General features: G+C 39.0%; 1 protein-coding gene across 3 annotated transcripts in view; it reads left to right on the top strand.

Moving 5' to 3' along the window:
* The first annotated feature begins 1,484 nt into the window (after positions 1 to 1,484).
* srgap1b (SLIT-ROBO Rho GTPase activating protein 1b) overlaps positions 1,485 to 27,435 on the top strand; it is a 36,285-nt gene continuing 10,334 nt past the window's right edge. For 2 of the 3 annotated variants that reach the window (XM_079868153.1, XM_079868152.1), the window contains exons 1-8: positions 1,485 to 1,981; positions 14,658 to 14,853; positions 17,876 to 18,038; positions 18,637 to 18,699; positions 21,581 to 21,760; positions 23,638 to 23,766; positions 25,235 to 25,456; positions 26,176 to 26,277. In XM_079868153.1, the coding sequence (XP_079724279.1) occupies positions 1,915 to 1,981; positions 14,658 to 14,853; positions 17,876 to 18,038; positions 18,637 to 18,699; positions 21,581 to 21,760; positions 23,638 to 23,766; positions 25,235 to 25,456; positions 26,176 to 26,277 (1,122 nt within the window). In that variant the 5' untranslated portion in view covers positions 1,485 to 1,914. Of the gene's footprint in view, positions 1,982 to 14,513; positions 14,551 to 14,657; positions 14,854 to 17,875; positions 18,039 to 18,636; positions 18,700 to 21,580; positions 21,761 to 23,637; positions 23,767 to 25,234; positions 25,457 to 26,175; positions 26,278 to 27,435 lie in introns of those variants that run through there. The other variant, XM_079868154.1, reaches the window with a different exon arrangement.

Raw genomic sequence — 27,435 nt, 5'->3', positions numbered from 1 at the left:
AGTGTAAAATATTTACATCATGGTACTATTTGTGGTACTGATTTATGCTGATTGTGTTCTTGACAGGATGATTTCTCAGCAGCATTACATGCTGTCCCGACATGATAATAGATAATACATTTAAATTGATTCAAATAAATAAAAACTTTATTACTTTATTTGTTTTAAAACTTTATTTATTTAACCTGATTTTACCCTGTAGAACAATCAAACTAGAAATGTGAGATAAATAATGATAAAACTATCTTTTCTTCAAAATATACCTAAACACTAGCCATTCTCTGTTTGCTCTTAGAACTGACATGAGATCAGTGTCGCAGAATTGGTTCCACCTTCTGGTTTTCTCTTCTCTGTCTCCCCCTGCTGACTCTGCGCAGTGTTATAAGTGACCCACAAAGCGAGATGGGTCTGTCTGCGGACTGCAAGAGAGGGGCGTAACAGGAAGAGGGCGTAACTTGAAGTGGGCGTAACTTGAAGTCTTGCAGCCTGCAGACAGATTCTATTGGACAAAGCGCCTCCTACATCATTCAGCCACTTCACTTATGTCTAAGTGAAGAATGGGGGAGTCATTGAGAAGCCTTTTCATTGTGTGAATTATTACTCTTGTTTTGTAGTTGCACAGTTGCTCCAGCAGAAGTCAGACTGGTGCTTCCCACAGCTACTGCGTGTTTCAATCCACCTTAAAGGTTACATTCAACCTGATGTAAACCTGGCATCATGCATTTGCACCGCATTATTGGACAATTACTCGGTGATTTTCAGAGGGGTGGACTTTTTTAAATAATTGCTGTCACTTCGCGAACGTAGGCTACACATTTAGCACACTCTTGAAATCTAACCTTTGTGGTTTCTGAAATGTTTTGAAATGCTGTCGAAGCGTAAAGTAAAAAAAAAAAAAAAAAAAAAAATCCCTCTCTCTCTCTCTCTCTCTCTCTCTCTCTCTCTCTCTCTCTCTCTCTCTCTCTCTCTCTCTATATATATAGTTTTACTTCCTTTGGGTGCTCAAGCCTTAATTGGTATCTATTGACGAAACTACTAGACCAATTGTGTTTTTTAAACAACAACAACAATAAAGTTTTATCAGACTTAATTGCTCCACAGAAATGAATTTTTACTGCAATTTCAACAAATGCCATCTATCAACCCTATGGGTAAGTAAATAGCCTGGTAAATCTAGTCCAGTGATTCTCAATCCAGCATTTTGGATTTTTCCGTTATCTGACACACCCAGTTCAGGTCTTGTAGCATCTACTAATAAGCCGATAATACAAATCAGGTGTGTTAAATGAGAGAACCATCCAAAATGTTCAGAACTTGGGAACTCAAGGTCCTGGGCTGGAAACAACTGGATTTGAGGTTTCCTGAAATAGTGTGACTGTCAATTTTATGTGTAGGCAATAGCACGCATGCACACACTCACGCCCCAACCCGCCCACCAATTGACAGTAGCGTGGAGAGCGCGCGCATAAGAAACTCGCACACCTAACGAATTTTTTGCATACACAATCAGATACTCTCACACCTTAGAGTGAGTTTAGATGAGTTACAGTCTCTTTCACCTCTAGACGCGCGTATCTGTTCTGTTAATCGCGTGCGCACTCAACCTGTGCGTAATATTGATGCGGCCACTTGCATCTCCAATCGTTCTTGCGCGTCTGGCGATGCGGCTGTAACGACGCGCCCCGTGGTTCACGTGCCACTTTTCAGGGGTCTTTTGTCTGTGCAGGTCTAATAACCATTGATGTGCATGGTTGACTGTCATCGCTTTGCTTTACGGACTACAGTTTCCTGCTGCCGGATCACGCACTGAACCTGTGGTTAGATATGACGCATCGGGCACAGTAGGGACGCGTCTCGGAGAAGCAGAAAGGTTTCAGACAGAAGGGACCAGCGGATCTGGACTACACAGGCGTCATGTCTAACATGATCAAGAGTAAAAAGGAAAAGGAAATCATTACGGAGTATGAGAGCCAAGTGAAAGGTAAGAACACTCGCACCTGATGGGTACCTGGAGACGGTCTTTCATCTGATGCACCTAATACGAACCCTGTGCATGCGTTAACATAATGGCCAAATAAGATTTCATAATGCCTTTCAATTGCATTATTGCTTCCAATTTAATTTGAATTGTTTTTCAAAATATATTAAACCACTTAATTCTGCTGGAAAATCCATGTTAAGCTGGGGGTTGTGTTTTAAAACATGTTAACCTGGTTTCTAGCATTATTTTGCTGGTTAGAACTAGTAAACCATCTTTGACCAGCTGGTCATACCTGGTCAAGATGGTGTTGGGAACATACTGGTCAACCAGCTAATGGATAAGCCTAACTAGAAACCAGTTGTCAGCTTTTACCAGCTAAAGGGTGTTGAGATAGTTTTTACAACATGGTAACTGATCAACCATATTATTACCAGCTTGACACCAAAGGTGGTTAAGATGATTTTTTGAAATATTGTTGCTGCTGGTTGACCAGCTAATAAGAAACCAGCAACCAGCTGTTCATACAAGCTCAATATGGTCCAGATGTGCTTACTGGTCAACCAGTTAGAAACCATCTCAGGGTGATTTTTCAGGGTGGTTTTTGAACCATGTTAGATGGTTTACTAGCTAACTAACAGCTAAACAGCTGGTCATACCAGCTCAAGATGGTGGTTACTGGTCGACCAGTTAATGACCAGCTTGGAATAGCCGAACTAGAAACCAGTTGTCAGCTGCTTTTACCAGCTAAAGGAAGTTGAGAAGGTCGCAACGTGGTCAACCAAATTAGATGGTGGTTAAGATTATTTTTGAAACATGGCCAGCTAATAAGAAACCAGCAACCAGCTGTTCATACAAGCTCAGGATGGTCCAGATGGTATATAAAATGTGGTTACTGGTCAACCAGCATCTCAAAGTGATCAACATGGTTTTTGAACCATGTTAGATGGTTGACTACCAGCTGAAAAAATAGCTACCAGTTGGACATCCCAGCTCTAGGTGGCTATTTCACCAGCTTGGACTATCTAGAAACCAGCAACCATGTTCCAAAACAAGCATAAGGTAGATTTCCAGCATAAGTGCGGGAGGTACAACATATACAGGCTGCAAAATCAACATAATAGTATATAAAATGCACCCTGCTTGATTTGTTTGCCCTTACAGCAGGGCGGGCGTTTGTGCACGCGCACTCGTTTAACAGTGTGTAATCGATGAGATGGAGAGAGAGAGAGAGAGAGAGAGAGAGGGGGGGGGGGGGGCTCCATGGCAACCCGGATGGCAGATCCTGTCTCCAGCGCTCCAACTGTAGTCAGGTGAAGGTGTATGGCTCGTTTAGATCATAAAATGGGAAGATGTTTTAGAAAAAAATCTGGAAAAAGAAGCACCATTTTTAAATGTAAGGAGCTGAGTTGCTGTCTCAGCTGCTATTGGCCAATGATGGTGAGAGTGAGGGTGGTCTCTAGGCAACTCAAGGCATGCTGATAGATTGGTGTAGTATCAGGGCCGCTGCGTTTGTGCTCACACTCCCAACATATGGACGTCTCACGGTTGTCAAATGTGTGCTTAGGTACACTCCTTTTTCAACAGGATCTTGCTGCATTGTACATGTTTCCATGGATACTCAACCACCAGTCTGTGTGTGAATGTCCAATGGGAAGCGATGGGTATCTGGCTCTGTGTGTGCATGTGTGTGTGTGTGTGTCAGGGAGCAAGATCAGGGAATCCTCCTGCCGCAGCAGTGCTGTTTAGTATGGACCGCACGTACGGCAGTGTGTGTGGCATACAGTAGTGTGACTGAGGATGGATTGAGACAGATGAGTGATTGATGGTCAGAAGGGACCGCTACTATTCTCATATATACAGACACTTATTTGCAAACATGCTTAATTTTCCATGCTTAAATGCTTGGACTCTAAAAAATGTTGGGTTGTTTTGTTTCAACACGTGTTTGGGTCAAATATGGACAAACCCAAATCAAAATTTTGTACATATTTGGCATGGGTTGAAACAACTCAGCATTTGTTAGTGTAATATGTGTAAAAACACTATATGTAATGATTTTTTATTATTGAAGTATGTTTTACAAGATGTTCTTCTTCAGAATTTCCCTTCTAATTGAATGTTTCTTTGGAATTAATTGTAAAATTGACGACTTTGACAAAAAATGGCGTACAAACAAATTTCACTGTGTATGCTTGTTTGAAATTTTAGCCCATTAAAAAAAAATAGGTTCTGCAAAAAAAAAAAAAAAAAATGTCCTGCTAGAGTCTGTCAGCGTCCGCACAGGAAATGGTTTTCTCTGAGGGAGGAAGTTAGAAGGAAAGCGAGGCACATGACCTTGACTGTACCTGCAAATACACACACACACACACACACACACACACACACACACACACACACACACACACACGCACAAACTGAACTACACAATTATGGTGATTCAAAGCGAGTCAGTTTAATGTGGAAAACATTGGTGTATGTGTGTGTATGTGTATGTGTGTGTGTGTGTGTGTGTGTGTGTGTGTGTGTGTGTGTGTGTGTGTGTGTGCGCGCATTACACAAAATATTTTTGCTTCATCAGCAAGAAACGGTGCTCGAGCGAGTGGCTTTTTCTGTCCTGTTGGGAGCTTGTGTTGTACAAAAGCTTTACACATGCATGCGACCAGAAACACTACTGTAAACCCCACCCTCATATCATCCCCTGATAGCTATAGCATGTGTGTGCATGTGCACAGTGTGTTCTCATGCAAGGCTCAAAGCAAACGCACAAAGATGGAGAAAACAAATTGACATGTGACATTGCCATAATGCTACGTTTTATTCTGTTATTCTCATGAGATTTGATGTCGGGTTGCACTTCTGGCTTCCGTCCAGTCCAGTCCAGCCACAAACACACACATACACACACATACACCTCATCGTCGGAGGCCGCAGACTGACTCACTGGTGTACTTCCTCTGCCTAGAAAGACTGTATGAATCAGATTTATTGCGGCTCAGGGGATCCAATCCGCTACAAGACATTTCATCTGTTAGTTTAGAGTCCCACAGAAGGAGCCATCAGAGTCCAAACATCTCTTTAATAAATGTTCAGAGGGAATGCAAAGTGACAGGAAACAGTTTGTACAGATGAAAGAAACATTTTTAGCGGGTTTGTTATGTATTATGTTTCCGATTTTTCAGAAATTCACTATCCATTCACAGAAACACTACCAACTCTTCTTTTTTTTTTTCTTTTTTTTTGGGGGGGGGGGGGGCGTCCACATCTTCTTTTGTGTGTCGCTACGTCACATTTTAAATTATGAAATTTTGCATTTTTACAGTATGAAATCATGGGAAATGTTCTGCTCCTTTAACCCTTGTATTATTTTCAGATTGGTTATGATTTTTATGTTGCTGGTCAAATTGATCCTTATTGGATCCAATCCAGTCCAATACACAGAGATTGGTGGGTCTATTAATACAATCTGTTGTCTTTAGCCATCTTTGTTGCTACATATGCCAACGGTGACACTTCAAAAATGGGGAAAAAGCACTTCTTGTGTTTTCCCCCCGAAGTTTCCTTGCCTGTAACTCAATAAGTTTCAAATATCCTTTAAGATTTTGCTTCTTAAACTTTTCTTTTGGTACCTTCATTTTTAAGCCCCAATATGGTGCATTTCCAGAGATATAGGGATTTCAATGTGGCTCCATGAGTAAACTGTTAAATTATACACATTTTCAGGGGTCAAAGACCCTGTTTACACCTGGAATTAAGATTAGTTTTGGTCGATCAAGTCACAGGTGTAAACATGGTCTAAAACATTTTGAGCTTGTCCACTTTCGACCACTTCCAAGGCAAAAGAGTGCTTGTTTTTTCCATTTATTTTTTGTAAAAATTATATAGGGTCGCTAACGACCCGAGGTGTGTTCCATTAAGTATATTTTTTTCTGCACAACAATAATTGAATCTTTGATGACTGAATAAGTGCAATTCACCTTTATTCGACAAGGTGGAAATGTCTGATACACAATGATGAAGTGATTTTCACTCATAGTTAACGCAGGCAGAAAACAAAAGAATAGGAAGCATCATCAGCAAAGCTTGAAATGTCTCAGAGCAAGTACTGAACGCAATCAAATATTAGTGTCACTGTCCCTTGATGCTGGATCTGGTAAAGAAGCTGTCAGCAATCAAAATAATGATTTTGAAAATGTTGCAAATGATCGTTTTGAGAATATATTTGTGATGGTGAATATGAGCCAGATGCTGAATGCACTTGGAAATGAGCTCTGGCGAGGACAGCAATGATGATATAAAACATTTGCTTAAACTGAACCCTTAAAGCACAGAAAGGGAACAAAATATGCTTTATTTTATGGTTCTGTAATTGTTACTCTTATATCAGGAGAGTTTTATATTATCGTGACAGGTAGAGATCCATCGTTGTTGGATATAGATCCGGGTCGCTAAAGACCCAAATATGTAATAATGATCGACGAAACATTCATGCGTTTAAGAGTTAATAGGTGTCAAAAAAAGTAGGTGTCAACAAAGCCAAACATGGGTAACATTGCAAACACTTTGCAAAAAGTGTTGGCCTAGTTTGCAAAAAGCTGTACATTCCAATTAGTAGCATGTCCAAATACACAGTATTCATAAAACAGTAGGTAAAACATAAAACATTCATAAAAAAAAACCTCGGACGATGTATTGCTTCTGCCAAGACTTTAAAGTGTGCATCTGATGACATTTGTGGGATCATCATATTTGTGAACGTTGAAAAAAGCAACAAGACTGACGTCTACTGTAGGTTACATGACAATTTCAACATGATGTAGTATGTCCTGATTTGTATCATACTACACAAATACAGAACATAAATTATTAATGGTCGAGAAGTGCAGTCTTCATCAAATGGAGTATGCGATTTCAGACGGAACCTATGAAACGTCCTCATTTAAATGTGCATGTGGTATTGTAATACAAGTAAGGTGATGGCAAATGCTGAGAGGTGGACAAGGACCAGATGTCCACTACGTGTGTACACTTTAATAGTGAGTTGTGTGTGTAGTATCGTCCTATTCTCATGTACCCATCTCAGCCTAGGTTGTCATGTTTCAAAATAATGATTGGAAACCACATATGGCCTCACTTCCTCTGTTTAAGAACAGACAGTGAACAAATAGCTCATTTGGTCAAAACTGAATTCTTTGTATCAGAGTCGAGACCAGACAGATTTTCCAGCCACCCACTGCATGTATTTATAATAGGAGCCCTGTAAGTCTCATTAATCAAGTATAGATATCGATCCAGTAATCTATTTAAGACCACGGCGGAGAGGACCACATATACTGCAGTACTTACACTAAGGATTGTGGGTCTTGAAGCCTGTCTTTGCCTTTACTCTTGGGTTTAAAGCTGAAAGCTTATTTAGCCAGGCTTGGTTTACAGATTATCTCGAGTCTTATTTCCGTTTAAAACAACTGAGATGTGCTAATGGAGCTTAGTCAGGACTCAGGGTAGACATATTTCAAATCATCTGAAATACAATATTTAGTTTGAAAGATGTTTTGATGTTTTGCCAGTCTAGCCCTCATAACCTAATTTTCATTTGTGTTGAATGAAATATTGCGTGACTACGGTCAATTACATTAAGTCTGGTGTGGAGTTGAGTCATTGTCTGTCTGTTTAGTCCTTACACGTACACTTCAGCTGTTCGTATCTCCTGACCTTGGATCCGTATGTGCTTGATTACATTTGTTGTGTCTTGTGTATTGGATGAAGCCTCACCTAATCTTGACTTCTCCTTGACACTTTTTATGTAAAAACATTCATTCCATCTGTGTGTAAATATATGTGTATGAGTTTGGCTATATTTGTGAGGGCCAAATGTCCCGACTTGTATAGTGAAATATTATGACAACTGACTAGTGAGGACATTTTACTGGTCCACACTAGTAAAAAAGATTTATAAAATCTGTGTTTTGCACAAGTTTCTGTGATAGGAAGGTTTGGGTAGGGGTTGGGTTAGGCCACAGAAAATATCAGTAACCTGATATAACATCAATGGTCTATATATATATACACATATATATATATATATACATATAATGTATGTATATGTATGTATATGCATGTATATGTATGTATATATGTATATATATTATATATATATATATATATACAGAATACACACACAGAGAGACTTGTAATATATATAAATAAATATAATAATATATACATTACACACACATTATGTAAACAAAAAGTTTTATATTAGATGCGATTAATCGACACTAATATATATATATATATTATATATATTAATATAATATATATATTATATTAGACTTGGGTGCATCGGATTCAGGAAGAACAGTGCGGTTTTCGTCCCGGTCATGGAACACTGGACCAGCTCTATACCCTCTCCAGGGTGCTGGAGGGTTCATGGGAGTTTGCCCAACCAATCCACACGTGCTTTGTGGATTTGGAGAAGGCATTTGACTGTGTCCCTTGCGGCGTCCTGTGGAGGGTGCTCTGGGAGTATGGGATTCGGGGCCCTTTGCTAAGGGCTGTCCGGTCCCTGTTCGACCGGAGCAGGAGCTTAGCTCGCATTGCCGGCAGTAAGTCAGACTTGTTCCCAGTGCATGTTGGACTCCGGCAGGGCTGCCCTTTGTCACCGGTTCTGTTCATAATTTTTATGGACATAATTTCTAGGCGCAGCCAGGGGCCGGAGGGTGTCCGGTTTGGGGACCACACGATTTCGTCTCTGCTCTTTGCGGATGATGTTGTCGTGCTGGCCCCATCAGACCAGGACCTTCAGCTTGCACTGGGACGGTTTGCAGCCGAGTGTGAAGTGGCTGGGAAGAGAATCAGCACCTCCAAGGCCATGGTTCGCAGTCGGAAAAGGGTGGCTTGCCCGCTTCAGGTTGGTGGAGGAGTTCAAGTATCTTGGGGTCTTGTTCACGAGTGAGGGAAGGATGGAACGGGAGATTGACAGACGGATCGGTGCAGCTTCGGCAGTAATGCGGTCGATGTACCGGTCTGTCGTGGTGAAGAAGGAACTCTCGATTTACCGGTCAATCTACGTTCCTACTCTCACCTAAAGTCATGACCGAAAGGACAAGATCCTGGATACAGGCAGCCGAAATGAGCTTTCTCCGCAGGGTGGCTGGGTGCTCCCTTAGAGATAGGGTGAGAAGCTCGGTCACTCGAGACGAGCTCAGAGTAGAGCCGCTGCTCCTCCACATCGAGAGGGGCAAGCTGAGATGGTTCGGGCATCTGGTCCGGATGCCTTCTGGACACCTTCCCGGGGAGGTGTTCCGGGTGCGTCCCACCGGGAGGAGACCCCGGGGAAGACCTAGGACACGCTGGAGGAATTATGTCTTCCGGCTGGCCTGGGAACGCATCGATGTCCCCCCGGAAGAACTGGAGGAAGTGTCTAGGGAGAGGGAAGTCTGGGCGTCTCTGCTTAGACTGCTGCCCCCGCGACCCGGCCCTGGATATGCGGAAGCAGGCGGCGTCTCAAAAAGTCGATTTGTTGTTTTAACTGCATTTACATTCCTGCAGAATTTTTTTTATATTTTGATACATAATGATTCTCAAGACTTTTAAGCAAAGACTCGGCAATGCTTATGAGTTTTTTAGACTGAGAGGAGAGGGAGCGAAAAGTAGAGGCTAAAGGAAAAAGCTTAAGAAGTAAATTTGCTTTTGATAAATAGAAGAGTGCGTGAGAGAGAGAGAGAGGATGAGATGCAGATTAGAAGTCTAAGCAGAAATGGAAAATAATTGGGAAGTGGCAGAATAGCGTTCAGCATGACGTATGTGGTTTTTTAGGGAATAAAAATTTGAGTTCCCTTTCTTCCTCATAAATAGGATATTTTTATATGTGTGGAGGGCATACATGTGTATTTTGGTGCTATTGTGGTTTGAGTTCCCATTTTTATGCATCATGTGAATATGTGCAGTGCTGCTGTACAGCATGCCTGCGCACTCCTCACGCTCTCAGGTTGCCGAGCAGAAGCCTTGTTGCCATGGAAACAGTCTGGGTCGGGCGCATGCCGCAGGGTATCAGACATTCTCACCGCGGTCACAAGTTCAAAGGTCAAATATGAGATAGACAGTGACTTGTGAAGACAAAATTGGGAAAAAATTATAAATGGCGATTATTTTTATAGCAGTGAATGGAACAAAGTGTGCACGCTACACTTGTTTGCCAGCAAGTTTGTTATAGTTAAATTTTTCATCTTTCTAATTGTCCATATCCACATCCTCGCAAACACAGCATGATGTGAATGTTATGTATTTCCGCTCCATCCATATGGACAAACAATGATTTTATATTGTTTTAATTAACACGGTCTGCCTGTTTTGTGCTTCAAAGGCTTGTGGAAATGAGTCACTGTCTATTTATTTGTAGTTTTGTTGCCATATCATTTCACTTCCAGTTCCGCAGTTGTTTCAAGCTGGTTTTTGCCAGTCAGCTGTTGGTAACTGGTTGGAAACCTGCATAGACACTCTGAATGCACATTGTCCAGATGACAGATGAGCATGGCATCAACATGAGTGCAGGCAGTGGATGTGAGGATGCGCTCCGTTGCAGTCGGATGTTTTCTCCCGTCAGATGTTCTTGAGAACAGCATCGTCGGCAACTGCTGGAATAGTAAAAGACTGCATGCAATTGTCCAATATTTGGCCATTTTAAGATTAGGATCTCTGCTCACATGGCAGGTTAATAGGTTATACACACACATATACAATATGTATATATGTATATGTGTATATATATGCATATGTGAATATGTGTGTGTGTGTGTGTATGTGTGTATATATATATATATATATGAAGAGTTCAGATGCAAAAGCCTCTAAGTGCCATCTGAAATTTTCTTCTAAAATTAGTATTTTTATCAAGCTCATATATTTAGGTTCAATAATTTCACTTTAATGTAAATTAATAGGTAATTTTCATTGCCATTAAAGTGAAATAACTGAACATAAACATACAAGCTTGATAAAAATGATCATTTTTATAATATATATATATATACAGTAAATTAGAAGAATATACATTACTGTCAAATCTAAGTTGGCACTGCATCATCTTTTATTTTCAGTCTCTCTGAAAAGCCTGCGTCAAGTTGTCTTATATAAAATCAATCCGCAGAAACATGAAGTGAACAAACGGTCTTACTGACGCGATCCGACTGGAACTTCGTTAAAAAAAATAAAATTCATCCATGTATTCTTAATGTTAGGATCACAATAATGGCAACGCAAAGACTGTGTTTTTCCACAACTTGGAAATGCAAAACGTCTCAGAGGCATCTCTATCCTGTGTTTGCATCTGTACTACATGACATGCGTAAATCGGTGGGGGGGCTAAAGAGGCAATGATGTACAAGTAGGCGTTGATCTTTTGTCTCAATATTGTTGAGGTTTGTCTTTTGTCACACTATGATGTAATGATGTGACAAAATCCGAAACGAGTTGTTTTCTTGCTTGGTTTTAATAAAAGCTGTTTTTGGGGTAACAAGGAAGTCTTGAGTTCTGAAACTCACTGGATATTTTTTTTTATATATATAATACATTGACTTCTTAAATGACAAAAGTAAAGAAAATTTGATTTCTCAATTCATAGCCCCTTTAAGGTTCTGTATAGACCCAGTGTAGTTGTCGTTGCATGTCGATGCAAAAAAGTGCACACTTTAGCTTAAAGGAAAAATACACATGCATCACTCACACCAGGCAGTGGCATTTCATTTACCACATTTATTTTTATAAATCACCTCTGATTCTCTGCTGGATTACAGGCATGTCTTATATTGTATCAAAAGAGTCACCTTGCTCACCATGCCACCATCACTGATGCAGAACACGCAAACACACACACACACACACACACACACACACATCTCCGATTCTCACAGTCCCTCCCACCCTCCTACACACACACACCCACACACAAAGCTCACGCCAAGCCTGCTGTCTCATCTGTTATTTCGAGTTGGAGAGGCAGTGTGACATTAAACAGTTGGTCTGTGGAGAGAGAAAGAGAGGGGGAAAAGTGTGAGGGAGAAGAAAAGGAGGGAGAGAGCAGGGCTGGTGAAGGGGAACAAGGGAGTGATATTATTAAAAGCAGTTATTAAAGAAATAGTTTGTCTGAAAATGAAAATTCTGTCATTATTTAGTCATCCTCATTGTGTTTGAAATCCAGGCGGATTCAAGACCGGGGGAACAAAATGTAAGAATCAACCATTTAAAAAGACACAGCGGCCTGAATATTTCAGGAGGATTGTCCTAGGGGGAATTTTGGGGTGGTTATGGCCCTGTTTCAAAACCGTATGGCTGTCTTACACTTTCCAAGCAATTACAGTTAACAGGCACTGAATATTTTTAAGCTTCAAAAAGGATGCAAAAACAGTCCAAATGGTCCATATGACGTATTCACTTATATTACAGGTCATAGGATAGCTTTGTCTGAGCAACATACTGTACCCGAATTTATAAGTCACTGAAAATCTGTCCTTCTTCCTGGACAAGTTTTGAATTTCTGGGTGCGGGAGGGAAGATACTAAAATGTGCGCAGGGAGCGGGAGTACGGAGCCCTTGCAGGAAAAAAATATGAGATGGAGGAAAAATTATTTGTTAATGCTTTTGCGTTCTCTTGCAAATGTTTTCCGTTCCCCCAATAAACTATTGTTCCCTCTGAAAACTTTTTGCGTTCCTCGAGAAACTTTGTGTTCACTCGCAGAGAGCTCAAAAGGTTTTGCGAGCAGATGCAAGTTTCTCAGGGGAATGCAACATTTGCGAGAGAACGCAAAAGTGACTTATTATTTTTCCTCCCATCTCATTATTTTTCCCTTTAGGGGCTCCGTACGGGAGAAAGAAATGACTCATGGGCTCCCGCAAAATATAATTATCTAATAATAACAGCATGCAGAAGTCTATCACTGAAGTGTAGTGTGTGTAAATTGGAAAAAATAGACTATGTAAACACTGGAATGAGACAGAATCTAACCAGACCGGGACTGAAAAATCAGCGTAGACCTCTTCCTACCGGCTTTTGTGGGAGGGAACGGGACAAAATGTTAAAGTTTCAGGCAGGAGCGGGATCAAATCTCACACATTTTTGGGGGAAGCGGACGGGAGCGGTACATAATCTTGCGGGATTGAAAAATCAATCCCATGCAAATGTAACTGGTCTTAGTCAACCAGCTCCGAGCGGGATTCGAACCAGGGTCCCAGGTGTAGAAAGTTGGTTTGCTAACAAGGACGCTAAAGACCGCAGCGTCTAGTATCAGTCGCTGGTGCGCTTCTTGAGATCAGGGGAGTGAGGTTTACACACACACCTCTTACTGGCCTACGTCCATTACACTCAACCCCTAAACCTCACTCCCATCCGGGTCACGGCACCAAATATAACCGGTCCTACTCTACTCGCTCTGAGCAGCACTAGCAAGGAGGCTAAATACCGCAGTAGCGTCAATCGCTAGAGGCCCTGTCCCAAATGGCACACTTCATATGCACTTTCGGTTTTGTGGACTTACAATGGCTGCCCGTGTCCGTTAAGTCCATGAGATCGTGGGGTGTCCCATTTGTCATTTCAGGTTTCAAAAGGGTTCTCGCGAGCCTCTTGAGGCCAGGGGAGTGAGGTTTACACGCACAGCTCTTACTGGCTTACGACTGTTACACAGGCCTATAATGAGAGAAATAGTGATAGTCTCATAATCGTTCTTATGAGTTTATGAAACTTTTCAATTAATAGATTGATCAGGTTCACATCACAAGAATGATTAATTCTCAAATCTGACTCGTGATCTTAGATTATCAGTACATAAAGGCTTAGATTTAAGACTATTCCTCTCACAAAGCTGTCGTGTGTCTTCAGAACAGGGTTATTGTCATTAACTAAATTAACTAATTTTTCTAATGAAAATGAGAAATGCTGCCCTGGCAACTGAAACAGGTTTAAGATAAAGCACTAAAAGAACTGAAAGAGACTAAAAGAAACACTAGAAAAAATAATAAAAAACTAAGACTAATTTAAAAAAACTAATAAAAATGTCAAAAGCACATAAAATCAAACCCTGAAAATAAAGATTAAAGCTAATTCAAAATAATAAGTACTTTAATAGTATGTAAGTAATACAAAAATAACACGCTTCAGAAGAATTAGATTAGAACTTTTATGATACATTTGCTTCTGTTTTGAAATGAGTCGAAACAAGTCACTATCCACTGCCTTTTTATGGAAAAGAGCGATGGGTTTAGAAGGACATGAGGCAGGTCTTTAATTCCGAGTGAACTATTCCTTTAAGGAAAAGGAGGAGTTTGAGGAGAAGTGGAGATGAGAACTAGGATGGAGAATACTGAATACCTCCTCCCCAATAAACACACACGCTAATCCTCATGGGATACTCCACTCCACTACCTGTTGTCTTGGCAACGGCAGTGAGTGTGATAACCAGTGTGTTGTTAAGGAAGAATCCGACCGCCTTGTTAGGAGGAAAACCTCTGGTTCAGAGAGCACAACTTCACCCATCAGTGCCCACATTGTGTTCAAGTCACTCTCGAACGTGTCATGTGATGTCAGTTACACTGCAGCTGTCATTAAGTATGAAACACTGTCATTTTAAAAGGCCGTTGTTAATTAGCTAACACAATTTTGTCTGTGTGTGTGTGTGTGTGTGAGCAGAGATACGGTCTCAGTTAGTGGAGCAGCAGAAATGTCTGGAGCAGCAGACGGACATGCGGGTTCAGCTCCTCCAGGACCTGCAGGATTTCTTCAGGAAGAAAGCCGAGATTGAGAGCGAATATTCACGCAACTTGGAGAAGCTCGCTGAACGCTTCATGGCCAAAACCCGCAGCACCAAGGACCACCAACAATACAAGTGAGTGGAGATTGTATGTGTGTGTGTGTGTGTGCCACGCTTTAATAAATGATTAAAGATTCGTTTTCTTGAGCCGGATCAGTGGCGAATCATTTTCGTTCAGGTGCCTTTCAATCACCTTCAAATGATTTCTCCCTCCCCGTTTTGTTTGACTGTGGTTTGTGGTGGATTAGGGCGACGTCTGGAATATTTTACCCATGATGCTCCGCAGCTTCATGCTTGAAAAATCAGAGATGGCAGAGGAGAGGCGATTGCTGCGTCTGCTGTAGTTATTGTTTGTGTGTGTGTGTGTGTGTGTGTGTGTTTGTGTGTGTGTGTGTGTGTGTGTGTGTGTGTACAGGCATCTGTGTATTTGCTGTCTCATTAATGCAGATAACATTCTGCTGGGAAAATAGAGTGATGAGGGATGGGTGAGAAAGAGAGAGAGAGAGTTTCACAGTTTCTCTTCTGTTGCATTTCCCCCCCTTCGTGCTGGGCACTGTTAGTGTCCTGGTCCTCATGGGGCTGTCCCATCAGATGCCTGCTGAGCTTTGTGATTAGTCACTGGCTGCTGAAGACATTCGCCACTTTGGTCCAAAATGGCTTCCCATTGTCTTTTCGCTACAGCCATTACTAATATAGAAGATCAAGTGTGTGAAACAAAATGGCGTCTTTTACCTCACCTCGGCAGGTGGTTAAGCCATCCTCACTCTCCAAAATAAATGAGCAATTTGCACTGACAAAAATGCTATGTGATTTTAAACGTAGTTATACAGTATATACTACCGTTCAAAAGTTTAGGGTCAGTAAGGAAATAATTAATAATAATTAATTTAGTGTGTCTTAAGAGTTTATTATTCAGTTTGTGAACTCATGCATCAAATATATTATGGGAAAATTTGAGATTCACAGCAATAACTGGTCATCAGTGGCTTGAACAGTATGTTGATATATTCACTTGGTCATTCATAATGAAGATTTTATGATAACTCTATTTGGTGTTCAGCTGCAGCTCATTTACATGGATTTTAAGGGTTGTGGTACATTTGCTTAACACCCTGATTCCTGGAAAGAGTTATCCTACCAAGGGCAAACTAGTCTATTCAGTTAATTGCAGCTGAAATCTTCACCGAAGCCTAAGCATTTCGGTGAATAAATTCGGAGAATAAATAAGAAATGGTTCATTAGTGGATTTGGATGACTGCTTGAAAAAAGCCACAGAGCAGCACTCACAAAAACAGCACGTACAGCAAACCTCCGGGCCACCCAGAGAGTCTTACAGCAGAAATGAACATATTCACTTTAAATATCACCAAGAGCTTGTGATTTAAGAGCTTGATATAATATTTTAATATGTAGCACAGTAGGTCACTTAATATATGAATCTGTTCTATTACTGAATAAATGTAGGTAATACAATCACTCTTTTCAAGCAAAACATTTCAGAAAAAGTTTAATTTTAGAAAACTGCTTGTGTCAAAATCTTAAATGTAACAAATCACATAAAACCTTTATTGGAAAATTAAACAACATTTTCTTGAACTTTGATAATTGCCTTAATTTATTTAACAACTGAGAAGAAATTACTTTGTAGAAACTACCTTTTAACTAGGCCTACATATAAAAATCATCAGTCAAGTTCATGAATCTATGCTTGCGAGAGTCCGTTATGTATTATGTACGTTATGGTCTCTGACAGACAGCATGCTGAAGCCGCTCAGGCCGCCATTTTCTCCCTCTTCTCGGAAAGCGATGAAATACTCAAAACATCCGGTTGTGTGGGTTTTCCAGGAAATGCATGACTCGCTGGACCTCTTCTCGTATATACTACCGCGTATTGTGCACGTTATTTTTTGACAGACATTGATGTTGTGATATTCAAATGATGTGGATTTGAAAACAGATCGTAAGGTAATAATTATTTATTCAGTGAAGTGATTGATGTCAATGAGTGTGTTATGTCCAAGTTTTTAGTAATAATATTCCAACCATCAGCCAGCCTAAGTTTTTGACAGACATGATAACATGCGTGAGGGGTGAATGTTTGATTTTTGGGTAATTATAAAACCTCTGGAGATGATCAAAATGCCTTTTTTGCGTAGTTCATTATACTTATTTTACGGAAAGAAGTTTATTTCATGACTTAAATAAATTACTTATAATCCAGAGACTGACATGTTTGGCTTGTCAAAAATGTTACATTTCAGATAAAATGATTCAGATGCAAATTCATTGACTTTTGAAAATAAAGTGAATTTTTACCATGAAAGGAGTGGTTTTGATGCACAAAGTTGTTTTATTGTCTCTTATGACAAAAATCCTTTATTTAAACCCACGAAAATGCAGATCCTTTTGGGAATCATAGTGAATTTTTTATTAAAACTGTTGTTCCATTATTACCCCTTAGCAGGTTTTGAGAATATATATATATATATATATATATATATATATATATATATATATATATATATAAGGGCTGTCAAACGATTAATCGCGATTAATCGCATCCAAAATAAAAGTTTGTGTTTACATAATATATGTGTGTGTATGGAGTATAATTATTTTCTATATATAAATACACACACATGCATATATATTTAAGAAAAATGTGTTATTTATATATAAAATATTTATAATATAAATGATATATAATATAAATATATATACACAGTATATACATGCAAATATTTCTTAAATATATACATGCATGTGTGTGTATTTATATATAGAAAATAATTATACACCGTACACACACATATATTATGTAAAAACAAACTTTTATTTTGGATGCGATTAATCGCGATTAATCTTTTGACAGCCCTAATATATATATATATATATATATATATATATATATATATATATATATATATATATATATATATATAATTAGAGGTATTTAAAATTATTCACTTGAATTACTTGCAGATGACAAACACTTGATAACAGAGATTTGAGTTTGATTTTCTTGTGTTTTCATGAGTATTATGTTTGATTATTTTTCCATCGACATCTTAAAAACGCACATTTTCATGGCTTGCAGGAAGGACCAGAACCTCCTTTCTCCCGTGAACTGCTGGTATCTGCTGCTGAACCAGGTGAGGAGAGAGAGTAAGGACCACGCCACACTCAGCGACCTTTACCTCAACAACGTCATCACACGCTTCACGCATGTCAGCGAGGACAACATGCGCCTGCTCAAGAAGGTGAGGTCCCTGTCACTACTATAATGGGATGGGATGCACGTATAATTACATCAAAATGAAAGGTGGAAAAAATATGCATTCATTAAAGGTACTGATGGGAGATGAAAAGTACAAAGTACATTTGTCATTTGGATAAACAAAATATGAACTTCCTCTTTAGTAATTCTGGTGTTATCAAAACAGAGTTTGCTCCAGGTTGTTTGACTTCTGTCTGTATAATTACCTCAATCTTAAGTCTCGGACTGTGTGCATGAGTTTTATTTGTGATTTTATTTTTTATGTGGATTCACCATTCATTATTCAGTCTTTGTCTCTGTAGAATCCAACACAGTTGTGTTTTATTTATAGTAACTGAATTTCTTTCTCTGCACAACAACACTTTAGTAGACCGGCACTAATGTAGATTAGAAAAGGGCCGCGTTCACACTGTCCATTAAGTGGACATTTGAGTTGTTTTGATCTATTGTGTTAGTTCAGAATTGACAAAGCAAGGACAGCAATTTCTTGACTGTATATCTGAGTTTGACCCAGCTCGGCCCTTCCTCTCTGTCCATTATAACCCACCTTGTGTTTTTTTGGGGGGGGGGTTTGCCCACAGAGCAAAGAGATCATTTTCCAGCTGCAAGAAGACCTGATGAAGATTCTTAACGAACTCTACACGGTGAGCTTGTCTCATTCTCTCTCATCATCCGCTCAATCTCTTTTTGGATTACTTTTTCATCCCATCACTTTGCTGGTGCTTTTCTCTCTCTCATTTTATCATTCCATCAATATATAATTCGCCTCTTCTATCACTGACACTCTCTGTCTCTCGCGCGCCTTCTTCCAGAACTCGACCGTATCGGTTTCATCTATCTTACATGTACTCAATCTAGCATTTCTGCATTACCCTTCACCTTGTGATGACAATTTTCCTTTTGTCTGCAACTTCTGCTGCTGTTTAGTTTTACCCTATCCTGTAGTTGCTGGAAAGACCAGCATAAAATTGACTTATATGGGATATTTTACCCAACTGCTGCCTTTGAAGTGATGGTATTACAGGAACGCATATCAGTACACTGTTAGAAAAATCTGTAGAAATTACAGTATTACTGGCAGCTACTTGCCAGTAACTTACTGTAGATTTAAATTGATGTTATTTACTGGCAACAATTTGTTCAAAATTAAATGAACATTAAACATTAACAAGTCTTTATCTTTACAGAATAAAACTAAAATAACATCCTCATGCAAAGCATTCTGGGAACCAAAATCTGAAGGAAAAAAACAGAAAAAGGTTGATGAAGATTTCTGGTTCCCAGAATGCTTTGCATTATATTGTTATTTTATAATTTTATTCTTTAAAGACAAAGACTTGTTAATGTTTAATGTTCATTTAACTTTGAACAAACTGTTGCCAGTAAATAACATAAATTTAAATCTACAGTAAGTTACTGGCAAACAGCTGCAAAACTACAGCAAATTTTTTACAGTGTAGCTACTATCTTGAGCTGTGATGTAATTTTCGTGCATCTCCAGAGTGATAAGAGTGGCTCAAAAAAAGTATGCAAAAATGAGTGTTGGTGATGGAAGGTAGCAAATTTGAAATCACAGATTTTCACAGAAGAGGCCATATTATGCTCTTTTACAAAGTCTTGATTTAATTTTTGGGGACTACTAGAATTATGTAATGCTTGAATGTTCAAATATTTGATATTACTGCAGCACCTCTCTTCCCAGTCTGTCTGTTTAGTTCCTGACTCTATAAAGCCCCTCCTTTCAAAAAGCAATGTCTTCTGATTGGTCGGCTGGACCAGTGTGTGGTGATTGGTCAAACACTTAGAGTGTGTTACTTACTCCCCTTACCATAACCGCAAGTTTCAACACACTGCTAACTAACTCAACAAGGCCCCGCCCCTTTTTTGTGTATTCCTTTGGCGGGAATTATTTAAATGTGTAATATTGTGGCGTGTTCGTTCCTGGAAGAAAACTCAAGACTACAATGGAGGCGTTTCAGGGAGTTCAGAAACGGTGCGCTCTGATATTGAAAATAACTCCCTTTAGAGTGACTGTAACTTTGCAGACCTTTTTCATGCTCAAACAGCAACATTACACACTAAAGAAAGTAAAAAATGTAATTAATCATATGCGTGGATTAATCATTCACAATAAGATTAATAAGATACAATTAGAAAATATGGTATGGAAAAATATTGTGTGCACTTTCCATGTTAACCAGCACCTAAAATAGAAATTGTACTTGTCTGTAATTGTTTTTATGTGCAGTTGTGAATATTTTACCTGAATATAAGCTTGTCTGACAGGCCTGAAGTCTTAAAAGCCAGAAGCTCTTGCATAAATAACCTTGATAAAACAAAAACACGCAGCACACATTAGGTCTGTCAGCTGAGCTTACCGCTTACATAAGGAACGCACAATAAAATTGAGATGAATTCTCTGAACCAAAGTACTCAGAGTTCAGGAAGTTTCCACCCCACTGCAACCCTCATGTAAGCAGTTTTGCGTCCTTGTTGAGATGGATTTACATCAGAGTACGAGAGTGGGACAGGGAGCATGTTGCATGATTTAGCATGTAGCAAGGAGTGTTTTTTTGACAGTCTTGGCATTTTCTGCAAAAATAATTTTGATCCACCACGGCCCAAAATACAGTTACACGTCTGCATGAATTCCCCAAATGTTAACACAGTGTTTATAGACTATTAGCAGTCCGAATAAAAGAAAGATGCAATTTGTGAAATATTTCTGGAAAGACAACAAACATAAATACAAAATCCTGTCAGATTGCAGTCACTCCATTACAAACATGCATGATAGACATTTATGAATCAGATTAACTCAATAGAGTGCAACACTGTGTTGGTTCCGGGAGTATTTTTTCCATTCATTTCGCCCATAGGGATTTTAAAACTCTTCGTTAAAACTCTTCGTTAAAGTGTTATAATTCATGAACCAAATCAACCAGCTACGAGGTGAATCATAATAACATCACAAACTTTGATTCGAAGCAAAAAAGTATTTGAAAATTGGACAACGGCTTTAGTGAGGGAAAGAACTACAATCCCATGAAGCATTGCAAACTACATATTCGAATTAAAAACGCAGGAGAAATATAAAATTATTGATTATATATAAACAATATATTTTAAGTTGGTTGCAAAATATGCATGCAAATATTGAAGTATTTTAGTTGGTTTTATGGGAGTGGGCGGAGCTAAAGAGCTCTTTTGGTGCATTTTGCTTGTCATGACTGATTGGTGGAATTTTCTGTATAGCATCATGGGTAATGTAGTTTTTCACCATGATTTCTGCTGTTAAACATGATTATTTAAAAAAATAAGTTGAAATCATGTGGGCTAACGGCTTTAACAGAAGTGCCATCAAAAAACAAGTCTGTCTTTAAAGGTTTATAAGTTAAAAATCAGTTTCCCTATGGAGAAAATGAATGTTTTTACTTCCGGAATCTGTTGCATTCTATAGGAAGGGTTGCATTCTTCTGAGGGATTGTGGGTAATGTAGTTCCCTGGCTGCTCTGCCCCCTGCAGGTGATGAAGACGTATCACATGTATCACACTGAGACTCTAAGTGCAGAGAATAAGCTGAAGGACGCAGAGAGGCAGGGCGAACGACAAGGCCGAGGCGGAGAGGCCGTCTTCAGTCTGCGCACCGAAGATCGCCACCAACGACGCAACGCTGCTCGCAAGATTCAGAAGATGAAAGAGAAGGTGTGTTCCAAATATTTGGCCTTTTGCATTTTTCTGTTGTTGTTCAAGGGGTCTTTATTTGTTATACCTTGTATGAGATTTGGGTAACACTTTATTTTGTTGGTCCCTTTTGAACTTTCCGTTGACTATAAGTAACTTTGTAACTTGTCAACTGTCATTAGAGTATTAGTAGACTGTCTGCTTAATATCTGCTAACTCTTTATTGTGACTGTCCTCCAACAGACATTTTACTGACTAAGTAACTAATAATAACTAATGTCAACTTATTCTAACCCTAACCCTAACCCTACCAGTCTACTAATACTCTACTAACACTCTAATGAGAGTTAGTAGACATGTAAGTGCAGTGTTACTTACAGTCAACAGAATGTGTTTGGGACCATCAAAATAAATTGAAACCGAGTTTTGTTGTTTGCAATCTAAGAGTGTATTATGCACAATGCAAATGAGATTCCTTGAATTTTAATGTGCCAGATGTGTTTCCAGAAATAGAGAGCAAAGTTCATTTGTCTTGATGAAATACTGTGAACTGGAGTTCTGGAGTAATTTGGGGGACATTATGAGGGAATCATTTCTGATTTATGGACAACTAACTGAAAAACGAGCCTATTTTGTTGGTCTTATTGGTTTAGGTGATTTGATGCTTCATTATAATGATGCTTCTGAAGATTTACTGAGGATTGCTTGGTTTATTTAATGCTATATTAATATCATTTTTTTATGTTGTTGAGCTGAAATACATTTTAATGGCAATGCTTTAATCTATAATTTTTTAGCACAGCTACAGCATGTGCAAGCGGAACATATTTATAGAAATGGGGAGAGAGAAAAAAAAGCAAAGGAGAGCGGCCATTTTGCAAACCATTCTGTATTTGTAAACCATTTTTAGGGCACAAAATGGTTATTTCACAGTTTCCACATCAGTATACAGTAAACTAACCCAGGTGACTATGATGTCAGATTGTGTAAATAAAGCAGGAGTCTTTCTTCAGCACATACTCCCCCATGGCACACTGTGTGTTCACTACAGTTTGATACTGCATTCATTTTTCTCTTCATAAATGGGAAGAGAGGTTAGAATGAGCAATGGTTACAGGATTGGACAGAATAGGTGGACAGGATATCCCGATGGACAGAGTCAACAGTGTAAGGCAAGCATATTTCCGAGGCATAGCAGGAGCATAAAACCGTTTGGTCACATATATCATAAATGTATGTGTGTGTTTATACACTGCAGCCCGAAACACACCCCAAATTCAAATTTAATGCAAATTCAACATAATATTTATAAAATTTAAACTGCTACACTGTAAAAAATTTCTAACCTCTCCAAGTCAAAATTTTCTAGTGACTGGTCACATCTAAATTTTTAAATTGGCCCAAGTGCAATTCTTGTTGCAATAGTCTGTTAACATTGGCTCAATGAGAAATAATACGTCAGACTAATTGAAAAAATTAGATGTGATCAGTCACTAGAAATTTTTGACTTGGGGATGTAATTTTTTTTTTACAGTCTACTATATTGACACTATAGCTCTGTACTGTTGATAAAGGACTTGAATGTTTAGGATCCTTGCTTGATTTAATGATAATGTTGCTTTAAAAGATCTGTGGGTTTTACCAACAGTCATGGACTTTAATTAAAGGAGCAATTACATTTACAGAGAAGCAGACGCAAACCAAGCCTCACTGTGAACACACTGGCACTAGAAACGAGTTATATAATATAATTATATAATTATAATTATATAACCATACAATTATCTGTCAATAAAAACATTTTATCTTCTTGCCTTGATGGAGATATAGCACTTGCTAAACACTTTGTCCTTCTCTCTCTCCTTAACCTCTCCGTCTTTCTCTTTTTTTCCCCCCAGCGCCAAGCCAAGTATTCAGAGAACAAACTGAAGGTTATGAAAGCTCGGAACGAGTATCTCCTGACTCTGGAGGCCACGAACGCTTCTCTGTTTAAATATTACATCCACGACCTGTCGCATTTGATTGACGTGAGTATCTTATTATGAATCGCCGCTGTGAATCCACGGCAGGAAATTGCCACTGCATGAAGGGCACAGTGTTATGGTTGTGTTTATTTGCTTTTTCACCAAGCACAGTAATGAATTATAGTCCTGATTAATAATCACTAATTAAGGCAGCCTCCACTGCCTTTAATTAGAGACAAACGCACCCTGTAACAGGCAGGATGGGATGGAGATTAAGCCTTTAATTACGAGCACAGGCCACGTTTGGAAGGGAATACTAGCATGCTAGTTACTGCTTACTGCACAGTATAAGGACAGTTCACACTGTACTGACAGACGCAGACCAACGAAAACAAGGGGTACACACTGATCCGACAAAACCTGAAGAAGTGTCTGTTGCCGTCTGTCGGTGCGGTGTGAATTGGCCTATATACTGTCCTGAAATTATTTTAAATATAGTATGCAGTGGTAAACATATTAAACAGTAGGATGCTACATTGTCACATGACCTTAGCGCATCAACATAATGTAAATCACACTGTATACACATATTATGCACCATATAATATACAACATATCTATCATTTTGTCATTCTATCAATCTAACTCTCGTTCTATCTATATATTGTTCTATGGATTCATCCATCATTTGATCTTTATATAACACACACAGAGTATATTTTTATTAGACTCCAACATATGCCATACTGTAAACAAACTGTATATATCATATTAAATACTATATACCGCACTATATACAGTATAGATACTGTATATATATGCCATATTATGCAGACATGCAGTATACATTGAGATATACACTAGATTTTTGATTAATTCATCACTCTGAAAATGGAAGGTCAGTTTGTGTGCATTGCATTGTGGGATAGAGTGTCCCATGTAGTGTGCTCTAGTTGTTTATTTCCGCAACTGTAGCAGATCATCAGAAAATCTGCAAACTATACACCTAATGCATACTAATCTATAAGGATGCTATTGAGGATCTTGCAGACTCGATCTAGTGCACAATGAGGCCAGGAGAATCCTCAGTGGTTCAGAGAGGAGCCGTTTCTCGCGCGGGTCGTCCCCGCTCCTCGGTTTGCTGTGTGTGTTGTTTTGCTCATTAGAGTTTGCAGCGGGCTGATCGTGGTCAGCAGTATCTGGCCGATCGGAGCGCTGCGTCTCACTGACCTTCACAGAGGTCAAACCTGCACACACTGAGATAAAGACAGCAGGAGAATCTGTGTCCGTGGGTGGCTAAAAGAGAGAGAGATTGTGTGGGGGTGGTAAAGCGAGATACGGTAAAAGCCTGTATGAAAACCCTTCAAATTAACCCTGAGAACAGAAGCCGTGGAGGATAATTTCTAGATAAGCGTTTTAAGGTAATGTTTTATCCATCATAATCGGTTTTGAGTGACAGCTCTACACAAATCCACACTATTCGTGTTCTTTTCTCTATGAAAATCGATTGCATGTGTCTGTGTTTTAACAGTGTTGTGACCTCGGCTATCATGCGGGCCTGAGCCGGGCGTTGAGGACCTACTTGTCGGCAGAATACAGCATGGAAACCTCTCGCCACGAGGGCCTGGATATTTTGGAGGGGGCCGTGGAGGGGCTGGACCCCGGTAGTGACCGGCAACGCTTTATGGAGACTCACCCCACAGCGTTCACCCCTCCTGCACGCTTCAACTTCCAGCCACACATGGGAGACCAGGTCACACGCCACCTAGTGTCCACTGCATATTTGCATTCACAAAACAAAATCATGAGGCTATACTCTTCTGTGTAGGAAAGGAAGGAAGGGTTGCTATTGCGGTGACTCTTACTGTCCTTTTATATCTTCATAATTTGGCTAAACAAAAAAAAAAGGATTTTATCTACAAACATAAAATCGTTTATTCAAATTAATTTTGACTGTCCAGTGATTGATTGGATCATAAAATGCGGTTTTATCTAAATGGGAAGAGAGATAAAATTATACATTAGATTATAATTATATATGTATATATGTATTATAATATATTATGTTTTTTATTATATTATATCATATAATATATTATATTAAAATTATTATTATATCATATATCATAATTTTCATAAATCATATGGGTCTATTTTATTATTTTTTTTATTTTATAAAATAGTAATAAAATTAGGCTTACACAGTAAGTGACATGAAAAAAATAAACTCGCTAATTCGCTAATCGCTATTATTTGTATGACAATTAATCTTCAGCACAAAATTCATGATCATGGTCGACTTTTTATCCTGCGCCGTCTTCTTCTTCCTATCATTTTCTGTACTTTCTTGACCATCCATGTCCTTGAAAATTTCCAAAAGGCCAAAATAATATTTATAAAAAGATCAAATGATTTATTTGTTCTACCGAGCGGTTTCTGTAATGTGTGTATTTATGCGTGTTGATATTTCAGGTGAGTCAAATCACAGCACTGCCGCAGGTGCAAGCCGAACTACTCCTCCGGTTCCAGCAGCTGCAGTCGCGCCTCTCTACACTGAAGATAGAAAACGAGGAGGTGAGACACACACACACACACACACATCCCTTCCTCTCGAATGAGCACCTCAGCAGCTGCGGTTCCCCCACTGAGGATAAAGAATGAGATGACAGGCGTACACACCTTCTCCATTTCTCCTTTCCCCTCTCTCGTTCCTTCTGTCTTTGTCGTCAGGCACTATATATGCATACCAGCACACTCCTTCAAAACTACAGGCACATTCGTACATATTGTTTCCATCTTCTCCGTCTCTGTTGGAGTGCGTGGTTGTTTATCGCTGGTTGTTGGCAGGCCAGCTGTTTCCTGCAGCTCTCAGCATGTGAAGGACAGAGCAGAAGTGCTGATGAATGCGGTATTACTGCAGTGACTGTAGAGACGGGTGTGTGTGTGATATTCCTCTATCCCTGCTTCTCTAGATGGATATGGACCAATTACTGATTACAGTGTGTGACTGTCACAAAACAAGAAGCACCACTATTGTACTATTAGCTTGGTTGGTTGGACATGATAATACTAATTTATTTGATCAAACATAACAGTAATTATTACAAGTGTTTTCTGTTTTTAAATTTTAAAATTGAATTTATTCCTGTGGTGCAAAGCTGAATTTTACTCCAGTCTTCAGTGTCACATGATCCTTCAGAAATCATTCTGATATGATGATTTGCTGTTCAAGAAAAATTTTTTTTTATTATTATTATCAATGCTGAAAACAGTTGTGCGGCTTCATATGTTTGTGGAAACCATGATACTTTTTCTAAGGATTCTGTGATGAATAAAAAGTTCAAAAGAACATCATTTATTTGAAATAAAAATATTTTGTCACATTTGAATAATTTAATGCAGGCTTGTCGAATAAAATACATTAATTTATTAAAAAATATATTCAAAAAATGACTGACACCAATCTTTTGAAGAGTAGAAGGTCACTATGTGGGGAAAACATTGTTGCTTCTAAATAGATTTACAAATTTTAATCTCACTGCAAATTATTTTAGATATTCTCTGAAAAATGCTATCCTAAATTTGGTATCATCTAAATTAACTAAATTAAAATTATTTAACAACACCAAGTCAACATACTGTGAATAGAATACATTAGCTTACATAAATGTAAGGGTTTGATCAGGCAGGAAAATGCTCCTTATAGAGTATGTAAAATGTTTTGGACCCCAT

This window comes from Squalius cephalus (assembly GCF_949319135.1).
Source record: "Squalius cephalus genome assembly, chromosome: 4".
NCBI classification, from domain to species: domain Eukaryota; kingdom Metazoa; phylum Chordata; class Actinopteri; order Cypriniformes; family Leuciscidae; genus Squalius; species Squalius cephalus.
The sequence above is the reverse complement of the archived record's forward strand: the minus strand, read 5'-3'. Positions and strand labels throughout refer to the sequence as shown.